Source organism: Ambystoma mexicanum, chromosome 12 (assembly GCF_040938575.1).
Source record: "Ambystoma mexicanum isolate Mex_15411 chromosome 12, UKY_AmexF1_1, whole genome shotgun sequence".
Taxonomy (NCBI): Eukaryota; Metazoa; Chordata; class Amphibia; order Caudata; family Ambystomatidae; genus Ambystoma; species Ambystoma mexicanum.
Window position 1 is genome coordinate 52563014 of NC_090936.1, and position 25888 is coordinate 52588901.

General features: G+C 43.0%; 1 protein-coding gene across 1 annotated transcript in view; it reads left to right on the plus strand.

The window, feature by feature from the left end:
* The window catches only part of CFTR (CF transmembrane conductance regulator), a 1072657-nt gene extending 1050774 nt beyond the window's left edge, over positions 1-21883 (plus strand). Inside the window, exon 27 of the mRNA XM_069627944.1 lies at positions 14385-21883. Within this exon, the coding sequence (XP_069484045.1) occupies positions 14385-14591 (207 nt within the window). The 3' untranslated portion in view covers positions 14592-21883. The remainder of the gene's footprint in view (positions 1-14384) is intronic.
* Positions 21884-25888: the final 4005 nt, after the last annotated feature.

The window sequence follows — 25888 nt, forward strand, 5'->3', positions numbered from 1 at the left end:
TCTTGGCTGCAATGTAGGGGAAACTAAGACCACCGGCTTTGGCTTTTTTGATGCGTGGGATGCAGATTAGTTGGAGTATTGCGTCCTGGTGGGACGGGAGGAGGAGGGTTTGAGGATGGTTTCAGATAGATAGGACGGGGCGGAGAGAGAGAGGCATTTGTGAGTGAGGGTGAGGATTTTGAGAGTGATCCGTTCTTTGACCGGAAGCCATTGGGCTGAGTGCCTGGCATGGGTGACATGCTCTCTTCTTGGGATACTAAGAGCGGCCCGGAGGGCAATGTTCTGCGTGACTTGTAGTCTGTTTATGTTTTTGGCTGAGGTGCCTGCTAGGAGTGCGTTACAGTAGTCCAGTTTGGCTCCAATGGTTGCCTTTGCTATAGAGAGGCAGTTGGGTTTAGAGAGGTAGGGTTTGATGGCGTTTATGAGTTTGGTGGTGTGTGCGGATGCAGATGTGATTGCGCTGACTTGTCTAGTCATAGATAGTGAGGAGTCAAGGTATACTCCCAGAGTCTTTACGGCTGTGGATACGGGGATGATGGAGTTGTCTATGGAGAAGTTAGCGTATAGTTTGTCAAGTTTGTCTAGGGTGTTCTGTTGACCTAATATCATGATTTCAGTCTTATCACCATTGAGGCAGAGGCCATTGAATGCCATCCATGCCTTGATGACGGAGTAGATAGTGCGGAGTGCCTTAGCGTCTTCGTTGTATGATCCGGTAAGTGGTAGAATAACTTGTGTGTCGTCCGCGTAGTTCGTGTATGTGATGCCGAATGAGTCAAGTTTGTCAAAGAGGGGCTTGGTGAACAAGTTATAGAGTGTGGGTGCAGTGCAAGATCCTTGAGGGACCCCGCAGTGGATTGTCGTGGGAGTGGCGTTGGCGATGTCCGAGAAGACTTTCATGGCTCTTCCCTCTAGGAAGGAAGTGATCCAGAGGGCTGCTTCTTTGGAGAAGTTGGCTGAGTGTGTGAGGTGTGAAGTGAGAGTCTTGTGATCAACCAGATCGAAGGCGGCTGAGAGATCTAAAAGGAGCAGGAGAGCAGGCTTGCCTTTGTCCATGATTTGGGTGATCTGACTCTTCAGATCTACCAGGGCTGTTTCTGTGCCATGTCCTTTCCGGAAGCCCGATTGCCTAGAAGTTCCTTCATACATCTTTATTACAAGTTACAGTAAGATGACTTGAACAGAACCACTGGGTCCCATCACCCAGGCTTAACTGAACTTGTCTGGAACACTCACACATCATTCAACACCCAACATTCCACATGACATCACCAGCTCTTACATACAGGAACAAGCACTTTACAACACATCTACTTCCTTTCCAATGACAACACACATATACAAAACACACCACCTACACACACTTCACAACACATCTCCTTCCTTACACCCACAATAAGAATACACACACAACATCCACACATCATTCATAGATGGGATGTTGGTCACACGCTGAGTGCAACAAAAACTGACGTAGGAGGCCTTATTCTTTTAGACCTCCATGCCAGACAACATCCATATAGAGCATCTATTTATTGAGCGATGTGGCTCAAAAACATTTCTGGGACGCTATCCCAATACTTAACACCACCGGGACGCTATCCCAACCATTTACCCCATGGAGACGCTATCCCAATACTTAACCTCATTGGGACGCTATCTCTAGGGACGATATCCCTATCCACTTCCATTACAACAAGACGATATCTCTATTATGGGACGGGGTCCCTAAACCGCTTAATACTCGTAGTACTGGGACGCTATCCCTGCTCAAACGGGACGCTATCCCTACTGAAATGGGATGCTATCCCTACTCAAATGGGACGCTATCCCTAATCAAATGGGACGCTATCCCTACTCAAATGGGACACTATCCCTGCTCAAATGGGACACTATCCCTACTCAAAAGGGACGCTATCCCTGCTCAAATGGGACAATATCCCTACTCAAATGGGACGCTATCCCTACTCAAACAGGACGCTGTCCCTTCTCATATGAGACGCTATCACTACTCCGATGGGACGCTATCCCTTCTCATATGGGACGCTATCACTACTCCGACGGGACGCTATCCCTACTCCAGTGGGACGCTATCCCTGCACCTTAAACTATCCCTAAACTTCACTTATTACTTCACTGCAAACATCAAACAACAAAGGAGGCACTACCTTCCTCCTTTGGGACCTTATCCCTATACTTCACTTTTGATTTGACTGCACATTTCACAACTCAGACGAGGCGCTAGCTTCCTCTATATATATATTGCAATGGCTACATTCACAAAACTTCACAAAATGAACATTTAGCATTTCAGTATCTTGTTGCACAAAGATGCCTGAACAATTTTGCACTTAAATATTTACATTGTTATACATCTGATAACAAAAATCCCTATAAGTTCATACTGCCTTCTGGCAGCCTAATTTTCATACTGTCCTATAAGTCCATGTTGCTTTATGCAACCTAAATAAAACCTGCAATTCCTCAAAATTATTAACACTAGCTCATTCACTATAAATGCACTACCTGCATTATTAACCTCAGCAAAAGTCTGTTGGTACCTGCAGATTCTAAAAGCACATTAGAAACTCCCTTGCAACATACGATGAGCATCAATACTATAATTGCCATGCCAGGAGAGAAATAACTGTGTCCCGGTCTACGCCCTGTTCCCCCCTGTCCGACTCTCTGCTCCTTATGGTGACGTCATGATGGCTCCGGGGGATTTGGCGAAGGATCTGTTCCAATGGCGGATTGTTGTGCCACGTGCATTCTGTGATTGGTATGAGCTGTGAAGGTTGGTTGCACAACAGTCAACAAGGAAAGGAACGTGCAAACACAACTGTTTCAATACCATGTTCGGCATTGAAAGGTCCGGTTCGGTATGGCATCTAAAGCTTTGGCACTTCAAGGAGTGGTGGTCATGTCCGATTACCACATGGGAATAAATAAAGGGAAGCGGAACATCGATGGCGGAAGGAAAAGGTTAATGCCATTTATTGTGGAAGATAAGCCAGGCAACAGTGGAAGCGTTCCCAAGAGAGCAAAGAGGGAAGAAGAAGGGACGCAGGATTATAGGTCAATGGGGGAGCCAAATGAGGTTGGCAAGGCTCCTCAAAAGGTACTGCACCACGATGTGTTTGAGTTGTTCGGAAGTTCGGAAGGGAAATTACTGATTGACTTAAGTTTTTGTTTAGCATGTGGCGCTATTCCAGAGAGTCTGGATAATGGTGATTTTGGTTATCCTACAAGAATTTGATCCCGATTTGTTACGTTTCTTTAAGAAATTATCGCTTGTAAAAAGGGAGGCATGATGGGGATCTTGTAGTGGTGGTTGTATGTGAACACTATGCTTGAGGAAGGGGAGCATGTCTTATGCGAGAAGTTGAAGCAATTTATTGTGAGTGTGTGAACATTTGTGAAGTTAAGAGGCTGTATGATAAATAGTCGTGAATGCAAATGATGTAGTGTACAGGTACTGTAGTATAACCAGTTTGAGGAAGATGTATAGGAAGATGGACTTTTTAGAATTCCACTTAGGAAATGTGTAATGTTTATTCCGCCACCTATGTAATGTTTTTTAATGATAATGTGATGCTAGGGTCTACCCCATGCGTGAGTGTGCCGGATGCGTGTGTGTTGATGGTTGGGTTATTAGCGCCCACAAGCATCTTGGGTCAGCGGATTGGTAGGTAGTCACATCTTGTGCATGTAAGAGTTGGAAGAAGTAGTAGTGGTTAGTGCTGGAGCATAGATAGTTCTGTCTCGTGGTTAACGTTGTCTGATGGTAGCAACTTCAGTAATTAGTAATTGGGTTGAGGGTAGTACCACCTATGTTTGCCATATGGTCAGAGAGGATATCTCTTTAGGTGGTGTTGTCTGAAGGTAGCGCCTTCAGTATTTAGAGGTTAGGTTGGGGTATTGGGGAAGTGTAGTGCTTTCCGTGGTTATGTTTGCCTGAAGGTAGCGCCTTCAGAATGTTGAGGTTAGGTAGGGGTATTGGGGAAAAGTGTAATGCTTTTCCGTGGTTATTGTGTCTGAAGATAGCACCTCCAGCATGTAGAGGTTAAGTTGGGGTATCAGGGGAAAGTGACTAGCTTTTCAGTTGGTTATTGTTGTCTGAAGGTAGCGCCTCCAGTATTCTGTTATTTAGTTGGGTAGCGCCAGTCTGTGTTTTAGGGTGGAAAGGTAATTCCTTTCTGTGGTTATCTGATAGTAGCGCCTCCAGTAAAATATAGCAGGTTCAGGTTGCACCGATCAGGGAAGAGTGTAGTGTTTTTCCGTGGTTATGTTGCCTGAAGGTAGCGCCTTCAGTATTTGGTTATTAAGTGGGGTAGTGCTCACTGGCGTTTTAAGAGGGAATGGTAATGTTTTTCTGTGGTGACGTGAGGGCAGTGCTGTCAGTATCTATATCGTAGGCTGGAGCAGCACCCGCTTTACCTGTGGGGGAAAAGTAAAAGTGTACTGTTTTCCGTGGTTATTGTTTGTCTGAAGGTAGCGCCTTCAGTATTTGAGGTAACCCCTGTGTACGTTTGAAGGTAAAGGGGGAGATACATGCACCTGGTTGGTGTGCATGAAGGGTTCACCTTGTATTCTTGTATGGATGTCCACGGTCTCGTCGGGTGAAGACGAGTGGGAAGTATTGTGAGTACTTTATGCATATGTGAAGATTTGCCAAATATACGGAAGGTATTGTGAGTACATTGCGTATATGTAAGGTTTCTCAAGTATTACCACATGTTAGATCCAGATGTGGTCCTGGTGTGTGATGTTTTCATCTCAGTTCCAGGGTCCAAAGTGAAGGAGGGTTGAAGGTGCCTGGCCAGTGTTTTCAATCCATCAAATCTTTGAGGGTACCCAGTGTGCGAGCATCTCTTCGGTTGTAGTCCACACCTTATGTATGTTGTGTATGTGTGTGCAGTGGCAAACCCTTGTTGACATATCAAAGTTCAGGGTAGTGAAAATGGTGTGGACATGTGCGTGTTATGTTGTGTCATGTTTGTGTACTGTTATGTTTTCATTGGTAAGGAGGAGATGTGTAGTGTATCTGTCTGAGTGGATGGTGTGTTAGAATGTGGATGTGATGTCATAAAATGTTACCCACGGGAGTTCTGTGGGAAGGTTCCACGAATGGCAGTTGGCACAGCTTGCCTGGGTGATGGGGCCCAGTGTTTATCCTCTGTAGTTCAACTGTGTCTGACTTACAATAAAGTAACAACAACTCCATCCACACAAGGCCATAACCAATGAGGAACCCACCGAACTAGAATAAGAGCTAACACCTCCCCTCAACCTGAACTGGAAAACAACCAAGGAACAAAAATAAAAAAACATGCACTCCACCTCTTTCAAGCTGCCCCTTGAAACCTAGAGCCTTCCACACCCCAGCGTTCCACAAAAGTACATTACACTAACCATCAAACCCCTCAGTGCACCAACATCCTTCCACACTGGTCTGCACCCCAAGGCACCAGGACTGCCACCCTTAGGCACTATCCCAACTCAACAACAAGCACATCACCTCTAAACATCAGGTGGGCGGAATATGGCCCAAATAAAGGGTGCCTTGAGGCTGTGGGTGGTGCGCGTGCCCAGCAAGCCTTCCTGCGCTTGTGTTCCAGCATGCCCGTTGGGCTGGAACGCAGAAGAAAAGTCCTGGCACCCTGATTTTGCTCTCTGTGTTTGGAGAAAGGATCAGGGGCCCATGCGAAAGACCCTTGAGAAGGCTGGCAAGGACTAGGGGTCCCAGGGTGTTGTGGTGATGTATTGCAGTGTCACTGTGGTGTAGTTCCGGCAGGGACTAGTGGTCCCATAGTGTTGTGGTGGTGCATTGCAGTTGTTTGTGCAAGTGTACGTTTGGGCAGCAACTAGTGCTTACGGTGTCTAGGTTTGTAGTGGTTCAGGGGCGCAAGTTTTTGGGTGCCGTTGTGATTGACCGTGGTTTGGCTACATCCGTGCGTTCCAGCCCAATGGCAACGGCTGGAACGCGGGGGGGGGCTCGCAAGAGCGCTTGCCACCCACTGCCCCGTTTAGCCCCTCCAAAAACGCAACGGAAAACTCCCAGTTAATCCCCAACAGCCACCAAAAACTAACCACAAGTGGATCACTATAACCCACTTGAACATGCACCCCTTTGGCACAACTAAAACCAACCAAACCTCCTCCGACACACAACTAGGACAAACTCCAATAGAACAAAGGACCCGACCTATGAGAACTAAAAACAAAATAGAACATCCACCTGTTCCGAGCTGCCCCTCAGAACCTGGGCCTGCCACACCCAGCAGTCCACCATGCACAATTTCTAACGTTCGACCGCCAACAAGCACAAAACCCCATCTGCCCGAGCTGCACCTCACGGCCTCAGGTCTGCCACACCCAAGCACATCCCAGCTCATAGAGAACACAGACCCGCAACTGACATGGGCCCAGCATACCACACAACAAGTCCCCCCCTAACACCAGGGGAACATTCCTCTCGAAACCACCTTCCTCTAACTCACCCCTAAATCTAATACCCACACCCCATGTGGCCCCAGGCCACTGCCATGGAAGATGTCATTGAGAAAATAGAGTCGTCGCAGTGGGTGAGCCCTATCGTTGTGGCCATGGAAAAGTGAGGATATGCGTGGATTTGAGGTATGTAAACAGGAACATTGTTGTAGACATGTATCATTTGCCAATAATTTCTGAAATGTTGAACTGTATTGAGGGTGCAGACACTTTCACCACCCTGGAAAGTGTGAGGAGGCTGAAAATACCACTACCATGTTGATCTCCCGAGTTCACACGAACAAAGAATAAGGAGCCAAGTATCCTGCAACAAGAAGCCGAGTCGAGGAACCGCTGGTGACCCGCTGGAAGGTTTGGCACCCTGAGACCGCTGTCGTCCTGTGGGACCCCTCTGCCTCTGATCGTCCTAGAAGGTATGCAAAGATGCTCCGACCCATTGGAATAGTGGGATCGACTATTCTCGGCACCTTCAACAAACCCTGCAAGTAAGCCTCTTCGGAAGTGTCCCTGGGCCAACCAGTGGGCTGACCAGTTTACACAGGATGTTTTCTCTGTTACCGCTGCTGTTTCGAGGAGGCCCTCGAAACTTGGTATACTGCTCGCTCTGTGTCCACGGCACCCTCAGACTGAATTTCGTACACTTGGCATTCCCAGGTCTGAAGTGAAACGAGTGCGCCCGGACCGGAGTAAACGCGGTTACCGTGTTGCCCTGCTGTGGCAACAAGCTGTGCAAGTTCGCTGCATTTGTGACCCCCTTGGCCCTGAAGACTGTGGCAGTGGAATTGGGCCGATTCCTCCACCCAGAGCGGAGAAATCACCACTGTCCCGTTTGGGAATCCCTGCTGTATCTCGGAAACTACACAGTGACGAGACATCCTGAGTGTCGCATTCGAACCTGCCAGCGAAGTGGACTGTACTGGCAAAGTTGGGGTCTGTCTGCGTCGGGGACCGGTGAGTAGTCCTTACCTCAACCGGTGGCCCCTAGCACAGGAGCCCATTTTTACACACAAAGTGGCCCCTGAGGGCCCCTTTCCTTTCCACAGCTGTTGCGAAATAGCGACTCCATCACGCACTCTCAAACTACCTCTGCCCTTAAGTGGAGGTCCTGCTTCAATAGTGGGAACTTGTTCTTCATCGCCTTATCCACCTTCCTGAGCTGCTAGAGACCCTTGAAGAGACCCTATTTTGTCCATTGGCACAAGCGCGTGCATGTACTATTGAGCATAAGGCTCCTCTCTTCGTAGGGCTTGGACTGTCTCTTAGTTAGGTGTATTCTTGATGTTGAACTGGGTCTAAAGATTACCTGCACTGCCTGTTTTCCTCCCCATCTAGGTGGTCTACATATTGGTTGATTTTAACCCCTTAGGCCCCATTGGTCTTATATATATATTGTGTTGATTGTGATGTATTGGTTTACTCTAGTGTTACTGTGATTCTTTACTATGGTCTATGTTACAAAGGCCTTGTAATAAATGTGTCTATATTTTTAATATAACACCTGTCTGGAGTAATTTGTAAGTGTCCTTGCTTTGTGTGCTCATTGAGTTCTTTCAGTCACCCTCACCCCTCTTGAGACTTAGTGTTGACCACCTGCCATAGCTACCCTGATTGGTGTGGCTTGTCCAGAGGTTACCCTGTTCCAAGAAACTAGGTTGGCCTTCTGAACCTCTGCCCCTACAGGTCAGAGTTCAGAAATTCGTCTTAACCGCCGCCAACAGTCAAAACCCAAATCCGACTGGGCCCCGAAAGCAGTGATGCTGCATCCGCACCAAACATGGCAAACTCCATCTCCTTCCACGCCAAACGAACAACACGTTGTCCTTGAATACCACTTTATCACATGCTCCTGTAGGAAATCCACCAAGACCGCAGCACCACTCAGTGTCACATCCGCGTCTCGAAAAACAAACCATTTCTGGGGTCTGTTCTTTCTGCTCCTCCCCAGTCCACGCTCCGACTACGGAAGAACAGCCCCTTGCCACCCCGGATCCTGTGACAGCATGGCTTCCTTTCCGGCCACAAACTCCAGAGCCCCACAATAAAATGAAGTGACCTCCAGCCTTCTTAGGTTACCTTGTAAGGTTTATTACCAGCTTCTCAAGATGCCTTTACAAGCAGTTACATAGATTAAAGGTAAGTTACATGGCTAGGACAAACACTGGCTCCATCACCCAGGCAGGGGGCTTCCTAACTGCCTTGACTAGAACCCTCACACATACGTTCTGTCATTCAGGCATCAACACTCTACATGACATCACAACATTCCTTCTTGCCTAAGCAGGCAATACACAACACATCTCCCGAACACACACAAAAAACACTTTACAACACATCTCCCCTCACACTCACACCAAACACACACACAGAGTCGGGTCACAGGGCATGCACACCAACCTGTGCTTTTCCACTCACCAAAACACCTGACATGCTGGACAGGCACATCAGACCCATCACCCAAAGAAATTGAACCATCACTGCACCCTGATGAAGTTGACCTGGAGTCTTAACTGCACACAGTACAACTACAAGAAGTGGTTTCACATGCAAAGGAAAAAAAATAGTGTGGTGAAAACCACTAAATACAAAGATACATTATTTGATCCTGTGTGACCTACAACCACAGTCACACCCACACTCAATCTGAGGGTGCTACCACCCAGAAAAACACAGCAACTATAACCGACAACGGCTGTGGCGCTACCACCCAGCACACAATTTAACCTACCCTTGACCTCAAGTGACCCTTGTACCCCAGACACACAAAACTGCCTTAACCAAGCTACCATTATGAGGCAAACAACAAACATGCTTTACATGCTGACCTGGTAACTCACATACCATCAGCACAACCAAACTCATACACCTGGCACACACCTACACATGCCTTACATGCTGACCTGGTAACTCACATACCATCAGCGCAACCAAACTCATACACCTAGCACACACCTACACATGCCTTACATGCTGACCTGGTAACTCACATACCATCAGCGGAACCAAACTCATACACCTGGCACACACCTACACATGCCTTACATGCTGACCTGGTAACTCACATACCATCAGCGCAACCAAACTCAGACACCTGGCACACACCTACACATGCCTTACATGCTGACCTGGTAACTCACATACCATCAGCGCAACCAAACTCATACACCTGGCACACACCTACACATGCCTTACATGCTGACCTGGTAACTCACATACCATCAGCGAAACCAAACTCATACACCTGGCACACACCTACACATAAAGTAACCACAAAAGAGAGTTGGAAGGCAATTCCCTCCTGTTTATGCCCAAATATTGTAACACTTAGAAAACAGAAGGCTAAGTAGTTATAAAGTTATTCCTATGACTGAGTCCCTAGCCAAAAAGTTAAATGACCCTATCTGTGAATGATCTCGTTTCAAGTGAACGTGGGCCCTAGTTGGTGCTGCTGGGCCAACTAAAAATGGTGTTGAGATTCTGTCCCTATTCTCTCTAAAACACTTTCCTGGTGTCTAATACATGCATACAGCATGGAGGTCGATATTTTTATGTTTAATTTGTCGCCCCCATGGCGTGTGTCTTATCATTAAAACAAAACACAAAAACTGATTCTATGGACGGTGGTCAATAGAATTGGTTTAAAAACAATATTTCTCCACCATAATACAATGGTGATAGAATACGTGTGGATAACAATTTCAATTTCTTTTTAGCAAGCCCTCTATTTTCTTTATAAGGGAATTGACATCTGGGTTATCAACCAGAACATTTAAATGTTCCAAAACTTGTCTGGAACATTCACACATCATTCAACGCCAAACATTCCACATGACATCACCAGCTCTTACATACAGGAACAAGCACTTTACAACACAAACATATGCTGTTACTTCAAATTTTACAACTGCATTTTGGTATGGTGATCAAATATTTTAAAATTCCTCTCTTTAGCAGTTAGAAAATCCCAGCATACCAGGGATATTCTTTTAATGCAACGAAGATGAAAACTTGCTTTGAATAAGACTGTTGTAAGTTACCTTGTCAGTACTTTCGTCTTCACAACAGAGCTATCACAGCAAATTTGCATGCAGTATATTATGTCACCTTAGCTCATTCTTAAAGTATATTTTCTTCAGTCTGCTGCGTTTCTGTCTATTTTCCTTTTGAGCCGATATGCTCATCTTTCAAATCATATGTTGGTTTTTCTCACATTTTGACTTATACTTTTTATTTATTTATTGTGTCTTACAGTACAAAATATACTTTAAGCACAAAACATTAACATAATAAAAAGTTTCATCATAATTGTCATCATCATCAGAATGAAAATGAAAGCATAGCGAGGCATAATTGTCAATTTATCAGAATTAAGATCAGTCTAAAAGTCCACAGCACAAGCCTCTAAGAACTGTAAAACATAAATGGATAAACTCAACTCATTACAATTTAAAATCCTTCTCCAAAGATCTTCTTCTGTAAGCATAAAATTCAGAGATCAAATGTTGGTATGCAAAGTCCACACAGTCGGGCACTGCACACACAAATGCTTCAAAGTCTCTATATGTGTGTGACAGTGACAACATAGTCTCTGGTCCCATGGAGTGTTATTTCGCCGGCCTACAATTTCTTGTGTTAGCACTAGGTTTAACTTGAATCTCAAAACTTGAAACCTAAGGTGCCATGAGGGATTTTTACTTATATCAAGCATTCTACCCCTTCTAGGCCCCTACCTTAAAAAATAGAAATTGTCATGTCGTAAATAGGAAATGGTATGTAGAGAACTACAGTACACCTTTAAAATGAGGCATGCAGGGAGGTTTGTAAGGTGCAGGAGATTTAGGGGAATTTAAAGTATTAGTCAACAACCTTTTGGCCTATAAGCCCCTCCCATCTTATCGTGGGGGCATGGGTAATGGTGTATTTGCATTTCCCTTTCATCCACTTATTATCCATGGCCTTTGGTGTAGTCTGATTACACAGGCTAGAGTCCATCCCAACCCAACCTTACACAGACCTGTTAAGTTATCATTTCCGATTCCTTTGGTTTAGTTTTCAGACTTCTTGGAATTTGTGTCTCCATTTCCCTGATCTATCACTATGTTCCCAATTATTGTTTTGGACCATTTTGGTTTGATTTTAGGAAGTCTTCTTTTTCATTTGTATGTCTTTTACTAAGTTACATGTTGGAGGCTGTTACTGTGGAATTCTGCAAATAGTGCATAGTTTTTTTAATCACAAGAGGCATTACAAGTCAGATGTCCTAAACAAAAATTGCCAAATGTTTTCATCCACCTCAGAGGTTGAAGTACAAATGCTAAGTTAGTCCAAAAAGATGTTTTACTGTAAAATAAGGTAAGTGTGGGTGATTTGCTTCAACAGAGTAAAAAACATCTTATGAAGATAACTTTGATGATCTAATTTAAAAAGCTAAATACTCTCGAGCAGCTAGCACTGGTGTACTCTCTGACTTAACCCTTGAAGGAGATCCACGGCTATGGGCTCACATTCTTGAAACACTACACATACAAATTCTGATGAATCAAACCACTCTGCCTTCCTGGAAGGTTTCTCATTTGGTTACAATTTATAAAAAAGTCGACAGACCGAATCCCCAGAACTATTGACCCATCACCCTTCTGGATGTCTCCGATAAAAACGTGTCAGCAATAAGACTTAAACAACCAGAAAGATGGATGTTGGAAAGTGGTAGAATCGATAATCATCAATCTGGCTTCAGGAAAGGCTTAGGTACATCTCTAAATGGTTTCACTTTACATCTGCTGCAAACAAAATATTTAAAAAAATCGATCTATCTATTTAGCTTTCATTGATCTAACAATTGCATTTGATCATGTGACTCGAAAACCTTCTCCGGGATAAGCTGGGACACTATTATGACAACTGTGCACTATAATAATTCAATACAAGTGAGATTGAATGTAGAAGGACAAATGTCCACGAGGATGAGGACATTTAGAGGGTCACTGTAGGGATGTGGTCTGGCTTAACCCCTGTTCATCCTCTTTATTTACGACCTCAGGGACACTTTAAAGCCCATCAGGGTGTTTTCGCTCCATTAGGTCTTGCAACTTTGCATTGATTAACATAAGCTGATGACTTAGTCTGGACCAAACTCCAATTGGGCTTCAGAGCATGCTACATGCTCTTGAATCCTATATTTAAAAACGTGATCTAGATATCAAACCCACAAAATAAAAAATAAGTATTATGACTCCCTATAAGAAAAGGAATCCCTTTTCCTGGAAACTCAATCAGGTTAACTTAGATATGGTCGACCAAATTAAATATCTAGGCTTTCCAAACAAGGCAGGAGCCTTTCGAAGAAGATGGCACGACAAGGCTTGTTAGGCGACTTTAGCCTTTGTGACCCAAGCAAGAAAAATCAACCACATGTATGGACAGTGCTTGATCCTGTCATTAAGAAAGTACTACAAATTAAAGGTTGTTCCTTGTATTACTGAGCAGAGATATTAGATCCACTGATAACCTGATATGGCCAGAACTTTGGGCTGTTCTGGAAACGTGTTTTAAATCTTGCAAAGGGGGCTCCTGTAGCAGTTATTCAATAGAAACTAGGTATGTTGTCTTTGCAGACAAGGGTTACTCAGAAAATTGTTTTTCTCTATATCGGGGCCCTAGAACCTTTGGCTCTCCAGATGCTTTCGACTACAACCCCATGATCCAATACCATTGACTATGCTGGCTAGTGTTGATAGGAGTTGTGGTCCAAAACATCTGGAGAGCCAGATGCTGCAGACCCCTTCTCTATATGAAAATTCTAGATCCTCACCAGAAATCATTATTCTGTAATCTTGCCCCATTAATACCAGAAGAGCATCATTAAAACCTAACTTGGAAATAAATTGTACTGATTTATTAATTTCACTAAATGTTACTACTGATCATCTTATACACAATCCTAGTGACCTAAAAAAGAAGCTTTGGCGAATGGACTGGTGTTTAACGACAGAAAAATGGCCCCTGTATAATCTGTGTCATCATCAGGGAGATCTTTAATTTCTCTACCTAAATACTTAGAGACATTTCCCAGATGTCTCTGGCATCACCTGTTTTTAAGATTGTTTTAACTAGTTTTCTACTTATCTACTTACACAATTGTTGGGGCTAGATTACAAATTCTGAGAAACGGTCTGTTTTTCAGAATTTGTAAAGACAAAACAAAAGTGAAAACATTAGAGCATCTTTTTGTTGAATTTCCTAGATTCCAACTAACCAGAATAAATTATTGTTTGATATATTGTTTCTCAATATGGAATTTGAAAGTCCCTTTTAAGGATGTAGTTTTAGAATGTGATGAATTGCAATTTCTATGTTTGTGAAAGGTTTGCTGCAAATCATATCAAAATAAATAAATAATAAAATAAAGTTAAAAAAGTGTGTAGATTTGCCTATTGGAAGTGACAAAAGGTGGGCATCTATGAGTTGACTGTTTCGTAAATTAAAAATAAAATGTATTGTAGCGATATGAACCAGTACTGAACATTATCCATTTCCACCATCATCATGATAATGGAAATGTAAAAAAAACAAGTTTAAATGAATTGAATACATTGGTATTCCGGGCATACTGCCGGCACACCTGGGCCTGATGCCACTCATAATTGGGTGGACTTTCAGAAAACTCATTGCAAGAGATCGAAATTGGATCTGGTGGTCGTTTTTCTTGAAAATCCACCCAAATTGTAATGAAGCCCTTGATCTTAGATCGCATGATGCAGTAGAATTATTGTGCCATTTTACTCATTGTAGATTTGATGTAGAGATGCCTCCTTTCTGTTAGTTATAAAATGTTTCAAAAACATTACTCTAATTCCTCACATAACTTTATCCAGGTGATTGAAGAAAACACTGTCCGACAATATGAATCCATTCAGAAACTTATGAATGAAAAGAGTTCCTTCAAGCAGGCCTTCAGCCAGTCGGATCGCATGAAACTGTTCCCGCTGCATCGCAGAAACTCAAGCAAGCGCATGTCTAGACCCAAAATCACAGCACTTCAGGAAGAAACAGAAGAAGAGGTGCAAGAGACAAGACTTTGAAATGGGATGGTCCCTTAGTTACGTACTCCAACCGACTCAACAGTGGGGCGTGACGGAGCTATGCACACCAAAACATAATCACCAGTATGTTTTTTGATTTTTATAGGTGACCTGCATAGCTATGAATTGGCTCCTTTCAGAAAGGGTATGTCCAAGTTTGGACCAAGGCATGGAGTGCTTCCTTCAGTTTCGTGTTAAGAACAGTCTACATTTTGGTGGGGCAAGACTCCCCTGCGTTCATAATGTCTTGATGCTTCTGCTGTACGGCACTGCAAACAAATGTTTGATTTTGTACATAGTAGAACGGTACACAGTTAATATATTTTGTAATGTAACCTAACATTGGGTTCCGTTTCAGCCAACATAACCTATTATACAAGGCTGGTGCTACATCGATTATAGACTAACGAAGTGCTTCCAGATTTTCCCACTGTCTTCCTCCCTTTATAGCACACGGGACCCTCATTAACCATGACCTTCCACTAAGCTGCTCAGGCTAATGGAAGTTGTAGTCCAAAGCATCTGGAGAGTCAAAAGTTGCAGACCCCTGCCTTTAGCACTATGAACTTCTTTCCAACAGAAGAAATATGCTTGTGCCACCTAGCAATTGAAATCTTAGATGTGAATTAGCGTTTCAGACTCTAGGCGCAATTCTTGTATTGAAACATAATTCTCAGGGCACACCTTAAAGGTGTTCAGCTTTACACTGACTGGTCAAATGAGGTGTGTGTGTGTGTGTGTGTGTGTGTCTCTGTGGTTTTCCAGCACGTTTAGACTTAACAGAGAACAGCAAATTACACAAATGGAAGTGGCCTTAACTTGAATGCATGCGCCAGCTTGAAATATGTGTCACTGAAAACACTGGAAGCTGTTTCAGGTAAACATGTTCCACGGTTGTGTGAAATTATTTGTTAAGCTTCCCACTTGTTGAAAATCTCCAATTCATTGATAGCCCATCATGCACGTGAAAAGGTGTCATCCAAAAGGGTGATGCTATCAATGCTAGTTGTGCAATCACAACTGAGATATAAAGAATTTAGCAAAAATCCAGCAATCAAATTACTGATTGTCGTTTATGCAACAATGCACAACCATGGCTAATACCAATAAAAAGAACGGTATATACATTTTGGGAATCCCAAAGTCAAGGTTATTACAGTCAGTCAGCTTCAATTACCTATTTCCCAAATATGAACAAAGTAAAGCAGACTATAAATCATACTTTAACTCGCACTACTTCACAAGACTCACTTGAACTATAGTATTGATTAAACTACCCAATGTGTAGGGAAAGTCATGTAGTATTACTGTGTGTTCCTAAAGGTTTAATTCGTACCATTAATTATTCATTTTTGGTACAAAGTTCAATTAGACTGAATGACTGCACTACGCTCAATTACTTTTTATGGGCAGTAAACTTAACTGAGTAAAAGCATTTTATCCAGCTAATATCCCAACCCTACAATTTTTTCATAGTTTATAACTTCCATCATCCCTTCCGCATGTACAGGTACTTCTGTGTCATAGTGTGGGCAATCAAATTGGTTGCAAATCATCAGTTTCTGCATGTGCGTTCTGTTTAGGTCTCTATTTCGTGTTTTCCACATGTTGCACTAATGTGTGTGTCTGTCTGATAATACAGGGTGGTGTGTGCACCGACATATTCAATTTTCCTATGTGTGTGGGTTTTCTGCATGTTGTACACAAAGTCAAATTGTTTATTTTTGCAGTAGGGTAAGACTGTTTAGTTGTGGTGTATGTGCATATGCGTTCCGCTTCCATACTTTCTGATTTCAACTTTTTAATTTAATTTGCATCCCCTATTTGTGAAATATCTAGTGCATGCTGTGTGTTTTTAGTGACATTATGGCATTTTTAAGTGTCTATGTGTACACACCACTATGGGTGCTGTAAGGGATCAAGAGTAAGACTCGGACATAGTGGCATTATGGAGATTGTTAAAGACTTTTGTTGACCAAATTAAAGAGAGGGTTGGGGAAATCCTACCTATCCCTAACTCTAGGTGGGGTTTCCCTGCCTCAACAAAACTAAGGAACGTCTATGTCAGAATGTCCAAAACAACAAGTTCTGTGTCCCGTGTCCAAAATCCTAACCTGATCGTCACACACTAAACTCAATATAGCGTGAAAGGGAGAATGTCTTTTAGCTGATCACCTGCTGCTCCTTTCCAAAGTTCCAACATAAAGTTCAAAAGTGTAAAAGAAACCAACAAAGTTCTAACAGTTCAAGGGGTTCTTCCCTTCCCCTAGATTTCTCTATGTTTTCAATGTTCTTCACTTTCACATTACCATACTGTACAATCTCAAGGGAATGACTCTTCCCCTGAGTTTCTTCTGGTTTACACAGTTCATCAACTCAAGATATACAAGTGTTCTCTTGTTCTCCTTTTGGTTTTTACCATTACACAATCTAAAGGGCTATGACCCTGCCCTTTAGATTTTCTCAGTTCCACAATTCACAGGATCATTCAGTATGCCCCTGCCCTTGCCCCTGAGCTTCCCTGGCTTTTCCACAGTTCACAGGGTTCACAGTTTCACAGGCTAAGGGGGTATGCTTCTTTCCCTGAGCTTTCTTGACTTTCCCATACTTTACAGACTTCAGTTTCACAATTCACAGGCTCAAGGGGTATGCCCCTTCCCCTGAGCTTGCTTGACTTTACCACAGTTCACAGACTTCACCTGCAAAAATGGAGGGAGACTCCCTTCCCCTAGATTCCACACATTTGGGGAACTACTTTCCCCCCTTTTCCAAGTTCAGCCATCTTGATTGGGTGCGGATCACAGACTCGCTGTATGCCTGGTTTACTCTTCTACCAGGACTTTCTTGCTTGGTCACTTGGGAGCGGGACCCAGGCTCGCAGTATGTTTGGTTTACTCTGCTGCCAGGACTTTCTTAAGTGGTTCAGTATTTGGGAGCAGGTACCAGACTCACACTTCTCATCAATAATCACCTTTTCCTTTTATATGGTTCCAAGATTCTTTAATTATATTTTTCATATATTGGGTCAGCGACCCCTCTTCATTCATCTTAGTCTCTTGCCCAATCGTCACCGTGTCCCAGCTCCTTTGTTTGGGTTTACGAGGTTCCTTAACTGTACGCGGCATCCGCCATGAAGCGCCCCGGCATCTCAACCTCGCTCTCTTGGCTCACTGGTTTCTGTCAGCTGCTTCGGCATCTTTTGCGTCTCAACGTTCTTGCTATCGCTTACTTGTCTGATGGAGGGGCGACCCATCTGCTGTCAGGTTCCCTCTTTGCCTCCTTCTTCACCTGACAGCTCCTGCTTGGCACAAGCGGGGCAAACCTTCCGCTTCCAGACTTCCCTAAATGGTACCTCCAGCAGCTTCTCTGCTACGCATTGCAGCCTACTCTCCTTTGGTGTCCCGACTGACGTCAGAAGAAGTGAGTCTCTCTTTCTGACCAGGTGTGGTGTTTTTAAATGTCCCAGCACTTGTTCATCTTTTCCAACAACTAGAGCACAGTGTTTGCTTTCCGGTTTTAGTGACCTTCATTACTCTAGTCCTCTTCCTCGTCTCAGTGTTATCAAGCAAAGGGGAATGTAAATACTGTTGGTTATTGGTCATGACTGGAGGTACTAAACCCACACTACAGTATGCAATACAGGAATAGGGAGGCAAGTGGGTGTTAGCAGAGGCTAAAGAAACAGTGAAATGGCTGGCCTGACCTAGTGAGTCTGCTCCACCTCCCAGAGCATGGGTGTAATTTTAGGGGGGTACAACATTGTTTGTCCCGCCCCCCCCCCAACTTAAATGGCACACCATTTTGTCCCCATTAATTTGGCTGGGGCACCTTTTCTTCAGATGTCATGTTCCCCCCAAAATTTTCAGCAAAGTTACTCCACTGTCCCAGAGGGTTGTCTTCCCTTATGTGGCCATCCCACAGATAGACTACCCCAGGGTCAGAATCAGGCAGCTTCTGCCTTTCCCTGGCCACAGGAGGGAAGCTTCCCGCCAAGGAAGCAGTGACGACATCCTTAGATTCGTCACAGTGCATACCCAAATAGTACGATTTTATTTATGGCAGGAATTGCATTCCCATTTCCGTTTTTCTACAATTTTATGTGCTTCCAGTGTGTCATGCACATGACAACATGAAAGTGGTTTCTAGCCTAAGGAGTTTGTGTGTTTGCACATGCATGTTCATTTTTCGGATGGATTTGTGTGTTTTCTGCCCAAATCCAAAATGTATGTTCTTTTTTCTGTACATGTTTTTGTGTTTTGTTTATGTTGTACACATGCGCAGTGTGTGAAATGTCCATAAAGAAATGATGCACGTTTTGTCTATTTCGGTATTGCATTTTCCACAAAATTGTTTCTGCCTGCGAGTGTGTTTTCCGCATTTTGTGAGCATGCCTGAATTGTGAGATGCTAGTAATAACATTGCCTGAGTGTTTCCCGCTTCAATTTCATATATTTTGCGTGTTTTCCATGTGTTGTGCGCTTTCCCCAATAAAACTAGTTATGTGTGTTTGTGCATACATGTTCTTTTCTGTACATGTGTGTTTTCCAGATGTACTGAGCATGACCAAAATAGAGAAACATTTTTCATTTATGAGGGTGAAGAATATCCCATATGTAAACGAAAAAAGAAAATTAGGCCACATTTTGATGATGGCACACTTTTTTTCCAATGTGTTTATATTGCTTCACGACAAAATACCTTTGTCTAGGATCTGCATTGGCAGACTGTACAGATAGCTTTAGCAGTACTGTAGGGCGGGAATGCATGAGATTGAATTAAGTGTGTTTTGAATGTAATTTTCACCTGTAGTCTAAGTGGTGCACGTGTCTAGGGGCACATAATTTGCAATCCGATAGATAGGTGTGTTGTTTAGTATTTGGTCACTTTATGAGAGTAGGTGCCTAAAACTATATATAAACATGCCTTACTCACTCAGCTTCTAAAGGAAACACCAACAAAGATTATTCAGACTTTCAATTTCATTTTTTCAATACAAGTTCTGAGACATACACACCTTCTTAAGTGGCTTAAAAACCGACAAATAAGGATTTTGTCAGTAAACACAGAAAAGACCTTGCACATGGATAAAATATTACATGATGCCCTTGTGCCCTCCCATATCAGATGTTGTGACACTTGTCATCAGCCCTCAGCTGCTCTCCAATGTTATTTGCTCAGACATCTGGCATCAAGACACTGTGCTGTCCCATCTCAGACATTTTGGCAGTTGGTGTGCACCACTCAGTGTTCTCCTATGTCAGATATTAGGACATCTGGATCATGCCTCTGTGAGGTCACATGGCAGATGTTGCGACATCTAGCGTCATGCCTCTTTTCTCTCCCATGTCACGTTATATCACCAGGAGTGCATGCCTCAGGGCTTTCCTAAGTCAGATGTTTGGACATCTGACATCAGCTCACAGTGTTCTCCCAAGCTGCAATAAGAAAACATGTACTATTCACTGCCAAGACACTCAATGTTAAACTAATATTACGGTTATGTCCACTGAGGTTACAAATAGTGACTTACAGATTCCCCTTACCCACAGAGTATTCTACACCTCAGGAAATCCCTGAAAATGTCTGATGTTATAACTAGCTGCCAACTCTAACTAGTTTGCACCAAAATAATGGTTCATATTTTCAGCCTTTGGGCCTTTTCCCTTAAGGTGTTGTACGAATAGATGTTATCTGAGTCCCTGCTTATATATCTATTAATCATTTCTTGAAAGTTTGAAGTAGCTAACTGTCTAGCTGATATTTAATAGAAAATGCATAATTAAAGTTCAAATATTAAGATTAACAAAATAAGTGCCTCTTATACATAGCTGGAAGGGCCTGTGACAGTGCATGTGTCCCAGTAGCGTGTTCCCGTCTATAAGGATGAGCCGCAAGCTGTGGCATGCTTCCATAAGTAGTATGCACTGTGACATTTTATGGGGAGCTAGAGGATGCAAATGGCAAATGCATTGTGTAAATTAAGTTTATATTTTATGTCCATCAAGATCCAGAAGTGGAAAGATTGGTGATCAAATATCAGAAGATGCCTAACTAATTTGTAATAGTAACTAGTGCTTCAACTTAGTAACATTTTTTATTTCTCAAAGATTCCACTAACAATATATGTGTATCTATAAATAAGTATCTATAAATATATTTTCAACAAAACCAAAACTTAAAACAATGTGAGGCCTCCATGTGATGTAGCTGCTCAAATAATTGACACTGTTGCTGAGCCATCCACCAAAGTTTCTCATAGTTTTAGTGTGAAAGATATATTACTCCGAAAAGGATATGGGGTGGGTAAACATACCAGTACACACTCACGTACGCACACGAGTACATGTATACATACACACAATGCATTCATCATTCAACAGAATGGCAATGAAATGTGCACGGATGTTGGACTAGATGCTGGTTCACGAGAGGGCCAACACAATTCCTTTTTCTGAGAGTTTATTTTCCACAAGGTTACAGTCTTTTTCTGAGAACAAATGAGTGGAACAAGTAAAGGGGAGAGTGGTTTACAATTATCCAATGTATCATGAACACTAGTCTTCCCTAAGCTTGGAAAATGTTGGCTGATTGGACAACACGTTTCCTTCCAGTTAAGAGCTCTCGTAAACATCTCTATGACAATACACTTGTTTTCTATGTGCATTGGGTGTTTGCATATAAAACAATTAGCATATACATAAGTGTTGCGATTACTTAAGTACACATTGCCAACTAAATAATTGCTCATGCTTTTATTTTTAAACTTTTAAAATTAATTTCTATAGAATATATTATTTATTTTCACATTGTTAAAACATATACCTAGGTAATGTATTATAAGATGATCAAAATATGAAGAAAAAGGAGAAATATATTTGTATAAATACAGAGTTTTTTATATTTAAACTTTTTTTTATTGTACACTATTATTTCTCAATGTTTGATGAAGTAAAGCAAAGGACCTGATCTCGGAATGACGGAACCACAGCACCTTTTCATTGTGCAAGAAAAGGCTGTAATACTGACACCGGTATTAAGTTTGCTTTTTATTTCTAAAAATAAAACCATAAATCTAGCTCATACTGCCTATGTAACAATGTGCCCTTTTGGCACAGTCTCTCAGACAATGATACCAATTTATTGTGATGCTTGATTTTATGAACAGTGCCTGCCTAAAAACAATGTACATTTATAATGTATTATGAATATTTATTGCGAATATACATCAATAGAACACTTTTTATGGCGGTTTCATGTGATGTACAGCATATTAAAAACATTTTATGTTTTAATTGTAACAATTTCTTTTTGTCATTCTCTTTAAAATGTTTGAGTTGGTGAGGGTCACTCAGTTTATTACCATGGACCAGCTCATTACAGTCATTTGTCAGTAATGTACTCCAAAATTGGCTGGACTTCACACAAATATTGTATGCAATTCAATAACTGTCTTTATTGTATCCCTGGTGTTCTGGGTGTGAACCAGAACATCATAGTTTTATAGGATGGTCTTACATCCCCATACAATGTATATGGAGTTGATGACAATATTTAGGGCAGGAGGATAGCGCAGGTGCAAAGCATTTGTCTTGGAAGCATAACAACACATAACAACACAGGTTTGAATGCCGATCCCGCGCTTAGAGACTAGTTTCCGGTACTGAGCTTGTTATAAAAGATCAATTAACATTTACATGCTGTAATTTTGGTGTGATGGGAAAGCTAAAACCAAAAGCCCTTCCTTGTGCCTTTGCAATTTCTAACCTGTGACTTTTCATAGTGTCTCATGGCCCAATTGATGAACCGCTTACCAGGCCAAATGCTAGAGCTTGAAAGACAAACCCCCCCTGTGGCCTTTGCTAACCTCTGTTGAGGGCAGAGCATGCAGACCCCGAGTTCTGTCATTGCAACTGATGGTTAGACCACAGTCACCAATTAGTTATGGAAATTGTTTTCTGGAGAATTATCTAATGCATCATTTTTTAATCTCGTTTACCAATATTTTGACATCCATTTTCAAGCCTTCGATTCAGACGCTGTTATCTGTCTGTAGAACTGTAGCATTGCGTCAATACTAAAGGCCTTAATCAATTGAGATTCTGTTTCTCTGCTCAATGATTTCGCTTCTGGATTATGGTGTACCACGGCCTAGCCTCCATGTCAGTCAATGGTATCCAGGCTTCTTCCTTTTACTTTGGGATTTGTGAGAAACCTGAGTGCGTCCTCACTTCTTTTCCCACAGGATCCTTCTCTCAGGTGGCCAGGGAAATGCCATTACTTTTGGATCCTGACAGTGGGTGTGTATATGCGAGGGAGGATTACCTCGGTGGAGGGAACTTGGGGAGAGGGGAGAGGGCGTCCTTAGACGACCACGTTCCCTTTTCAGAATGAACCTTCTATCCCTCAAGCCTTTGTAGGCTACTGTCAGCCCTTTCCCTTTTCTCCCCTACAAAATATCCCCCCGATATACCACCTCAACACTGTGACGAGGAAGAGACCAACTAGGAGGACAAATCCTCATTAGGGTGAGAAAAACACATATCAGCCAAGTACCAAGACGAGGATATCACACAGAGTTATGCACACTTCCTTTAATGCAAACCTCCCCAAATACCACTCTGTTACTGAGAGGAAAAGGGCTATGGAGGATTTCAGCCTGGCATGCCCTGTTAATGAGTGGTACTATGGTCAGGCAATTAGACTGAAGGACCCTCTCCTGTGGTCATTTAACAAGCCTAATAGACATAAAAATGCGGGCTGCAGAGCATGAGAGGGGAGAGACAGCAGGCTGAAGCTTGGAGCCGGCTGTGAAAATCAGGCTGGAGAGAGGCGGACTAGAGGGACATGAGCAGACACACAAGTGCTGGAAGCCGTGTCGAGCAGAGAAAAGGGACGCTGAGGCTGGGCACGAGAGGGTCAAGAAATCCTGCAAGCCCTCTGTGTCGGGCGCAAGCAGAAGGAGCTGTGGGGCGCTGAAGCACTGCAGTTGCCGTGAGACTCCAGGAGAGCGTGCTGTGCTCTCTCTGACGTCCTCGATGGAAGAGCATAGGTATTGGATGCAGACAGCAGAACTCGGAACTGAAAGAAGCTGACATGAGCTGCAGTATAAAGCCAGTTAGTGGACACAGGGAACTCCTGGGATTTGAAAGAAACTCATATTGAATATCAAACAAACTGAAAACTGTTATGAACACTTTTGAATGCTAAATCATAAGCTTTCGAATACGGAACGAATTGAAAGACGTTATTAACAATTTTGAATGTCGCAAAGAGCTAAAGCAAGTTATGAGTAATTGTGAATGGAATAAATGCACGGTGGTGCAAGCAGCTAATACCACAGAATTAATTGTTTGAGACACAAGTATTGGCAAAGCCAAGAGAATACCGAGAAGGGTATGAGATGAGAAACCAAGTATTGAACAAAGCTAAAAGAGTTCAAGGAAGTGCAGGTTAAGATGAAACCTGTATTGGCAAGAGCCAGAAGAATACAGAAAGTGTAACAAAGTGCCTGATGGCCAACTAAGCCACGGTAAAGTGTTGGAAAAGTGAAATACTGATGAAAGAAGCAAGTTTCACTGTGAAAGGAAAGCAGTGGACAATTTTTGATTGAAAGCAAACCAGAAGGGGTATATCGTTTGCGTCACCTGTAATGGGTGGACTGTGTGGTCCGACCACTGTGCCTAGACTGAGTGCCCCTCTTTGTGGAAAAAGCCAATGAAAGTATCCATGAAGAAGCTTGTGTTTTGCAACAGTCGCTTATGTGAGTTTGACATCAAGAAGCAGAACTATTTATGTGGACCAGTGAAAACGGTGAAAGAGTTGGGAAGTGTCCAGAGGAATTGTGTTGTTTTGTAAAGCTGTAAAATCTGAACTCTTGTGGAAGGGAACCCTGATATCTTGCGGACTGTTTTTTTAAAAAATGATTATTTAAGAAAAGTGCTTGACAATACAGTACAAAGTGGATCAAACACCTTCATACAGTACACTGTCGTGACACACTGGATGCATTTTGTGGCAGAGGAAGATTAACATCATTGTATGACTTCATCGCTCGTTGAATAGCACAAACATTTCTCAGACCTACCAGAAGGGAACCCACTCTTAGTTGGGGAATTTACATTTGGCCCATCATCTTGCATATGCAATAGTATAGAGCGAAACAGGGACCAGGTATCTATCGGTCTGCACTGCACCAACTGGAGCAAAGACCACTGTTGCTCCTGATCTGAAGCCCATGTCACAACCCTCATCCACTGTTCCACTGTAGGGCTGGAAGGTTTCAACCAATTTAACAATATACAGTGGACCGCCATAATCATGCAGAGGCTTGCCAGCCTGTGGAATCCTTCTTGCAACTTTTCAAACTTATGAAACAAACATTGCAATGGGGCCGCCTCGAGAATACACAAACAGATCGGACATCATGCCACATGCCCCACTCCAGAAGTCTTGCAGTCCCGGACAGTCCCACAGCATGTGGAAATACCCTGCATCGCATGCTTGACACCAGGACAGAGTACAGAGTTTGTCTGAGAAATATAATTAAACCTGGCAGGAGTATAGTGAAACCAATGCAATACCTTGAATTGTATCAACCGAAATCTGGAATAAAGGGAAACTTTACGAGACTGCATACACATATCTTCCCAGTTTTCGTCCGTGATTGCTAGATTATGGTCCCCAGCCCAGGTGCTTCTTATCTTGGTCAAGGGTTTATGGCTGCGGTTCTGTAGTAATTTGTATAGCCCAGATAATCGACTTTGGGTATTACTTGCTTTCGTTATAAAGTCCAACATAGGCTTGTCGGTCGACAGTACTGGAAAGTCCTCCCATGACCCCTTAACTGCCCTGCAGAGTCCCCCATATTGTAACTAGCCTGCAGATTGTCTTCGTAGAAGGCCTGGCAAATCTTGGTGGGAGATGAAGTTGCCCATCACATACAAATCTCTCAAAGACGTAAACTCTTCCTGGGCCCACTGTCACACTACTGTCTTATTCGCCCTGGGCAGTGACGGAATACAATTCCATTGCAGAAAGTCACTGGTAAATGGGTGAGGGACCCCCACCATCTTCCATAATTTATTCATGCATACGCAGTCACACTAACAGGGTCACACACGCATGTATCTTTCATTTATGGGAGTAGCACAGCTGTTCTGATGTCCCGAGTTCCCACTGCGTGTCGGTCGAACTTAACATGTGGGTAAGTGACGTTTTCTGTAAACCAAGAGGATGCGTCCTGGGCCTGTGCCGCCAGCCAATATTTTTCCAAGTCTGTGGCCGCTAGGCCTCCTTGT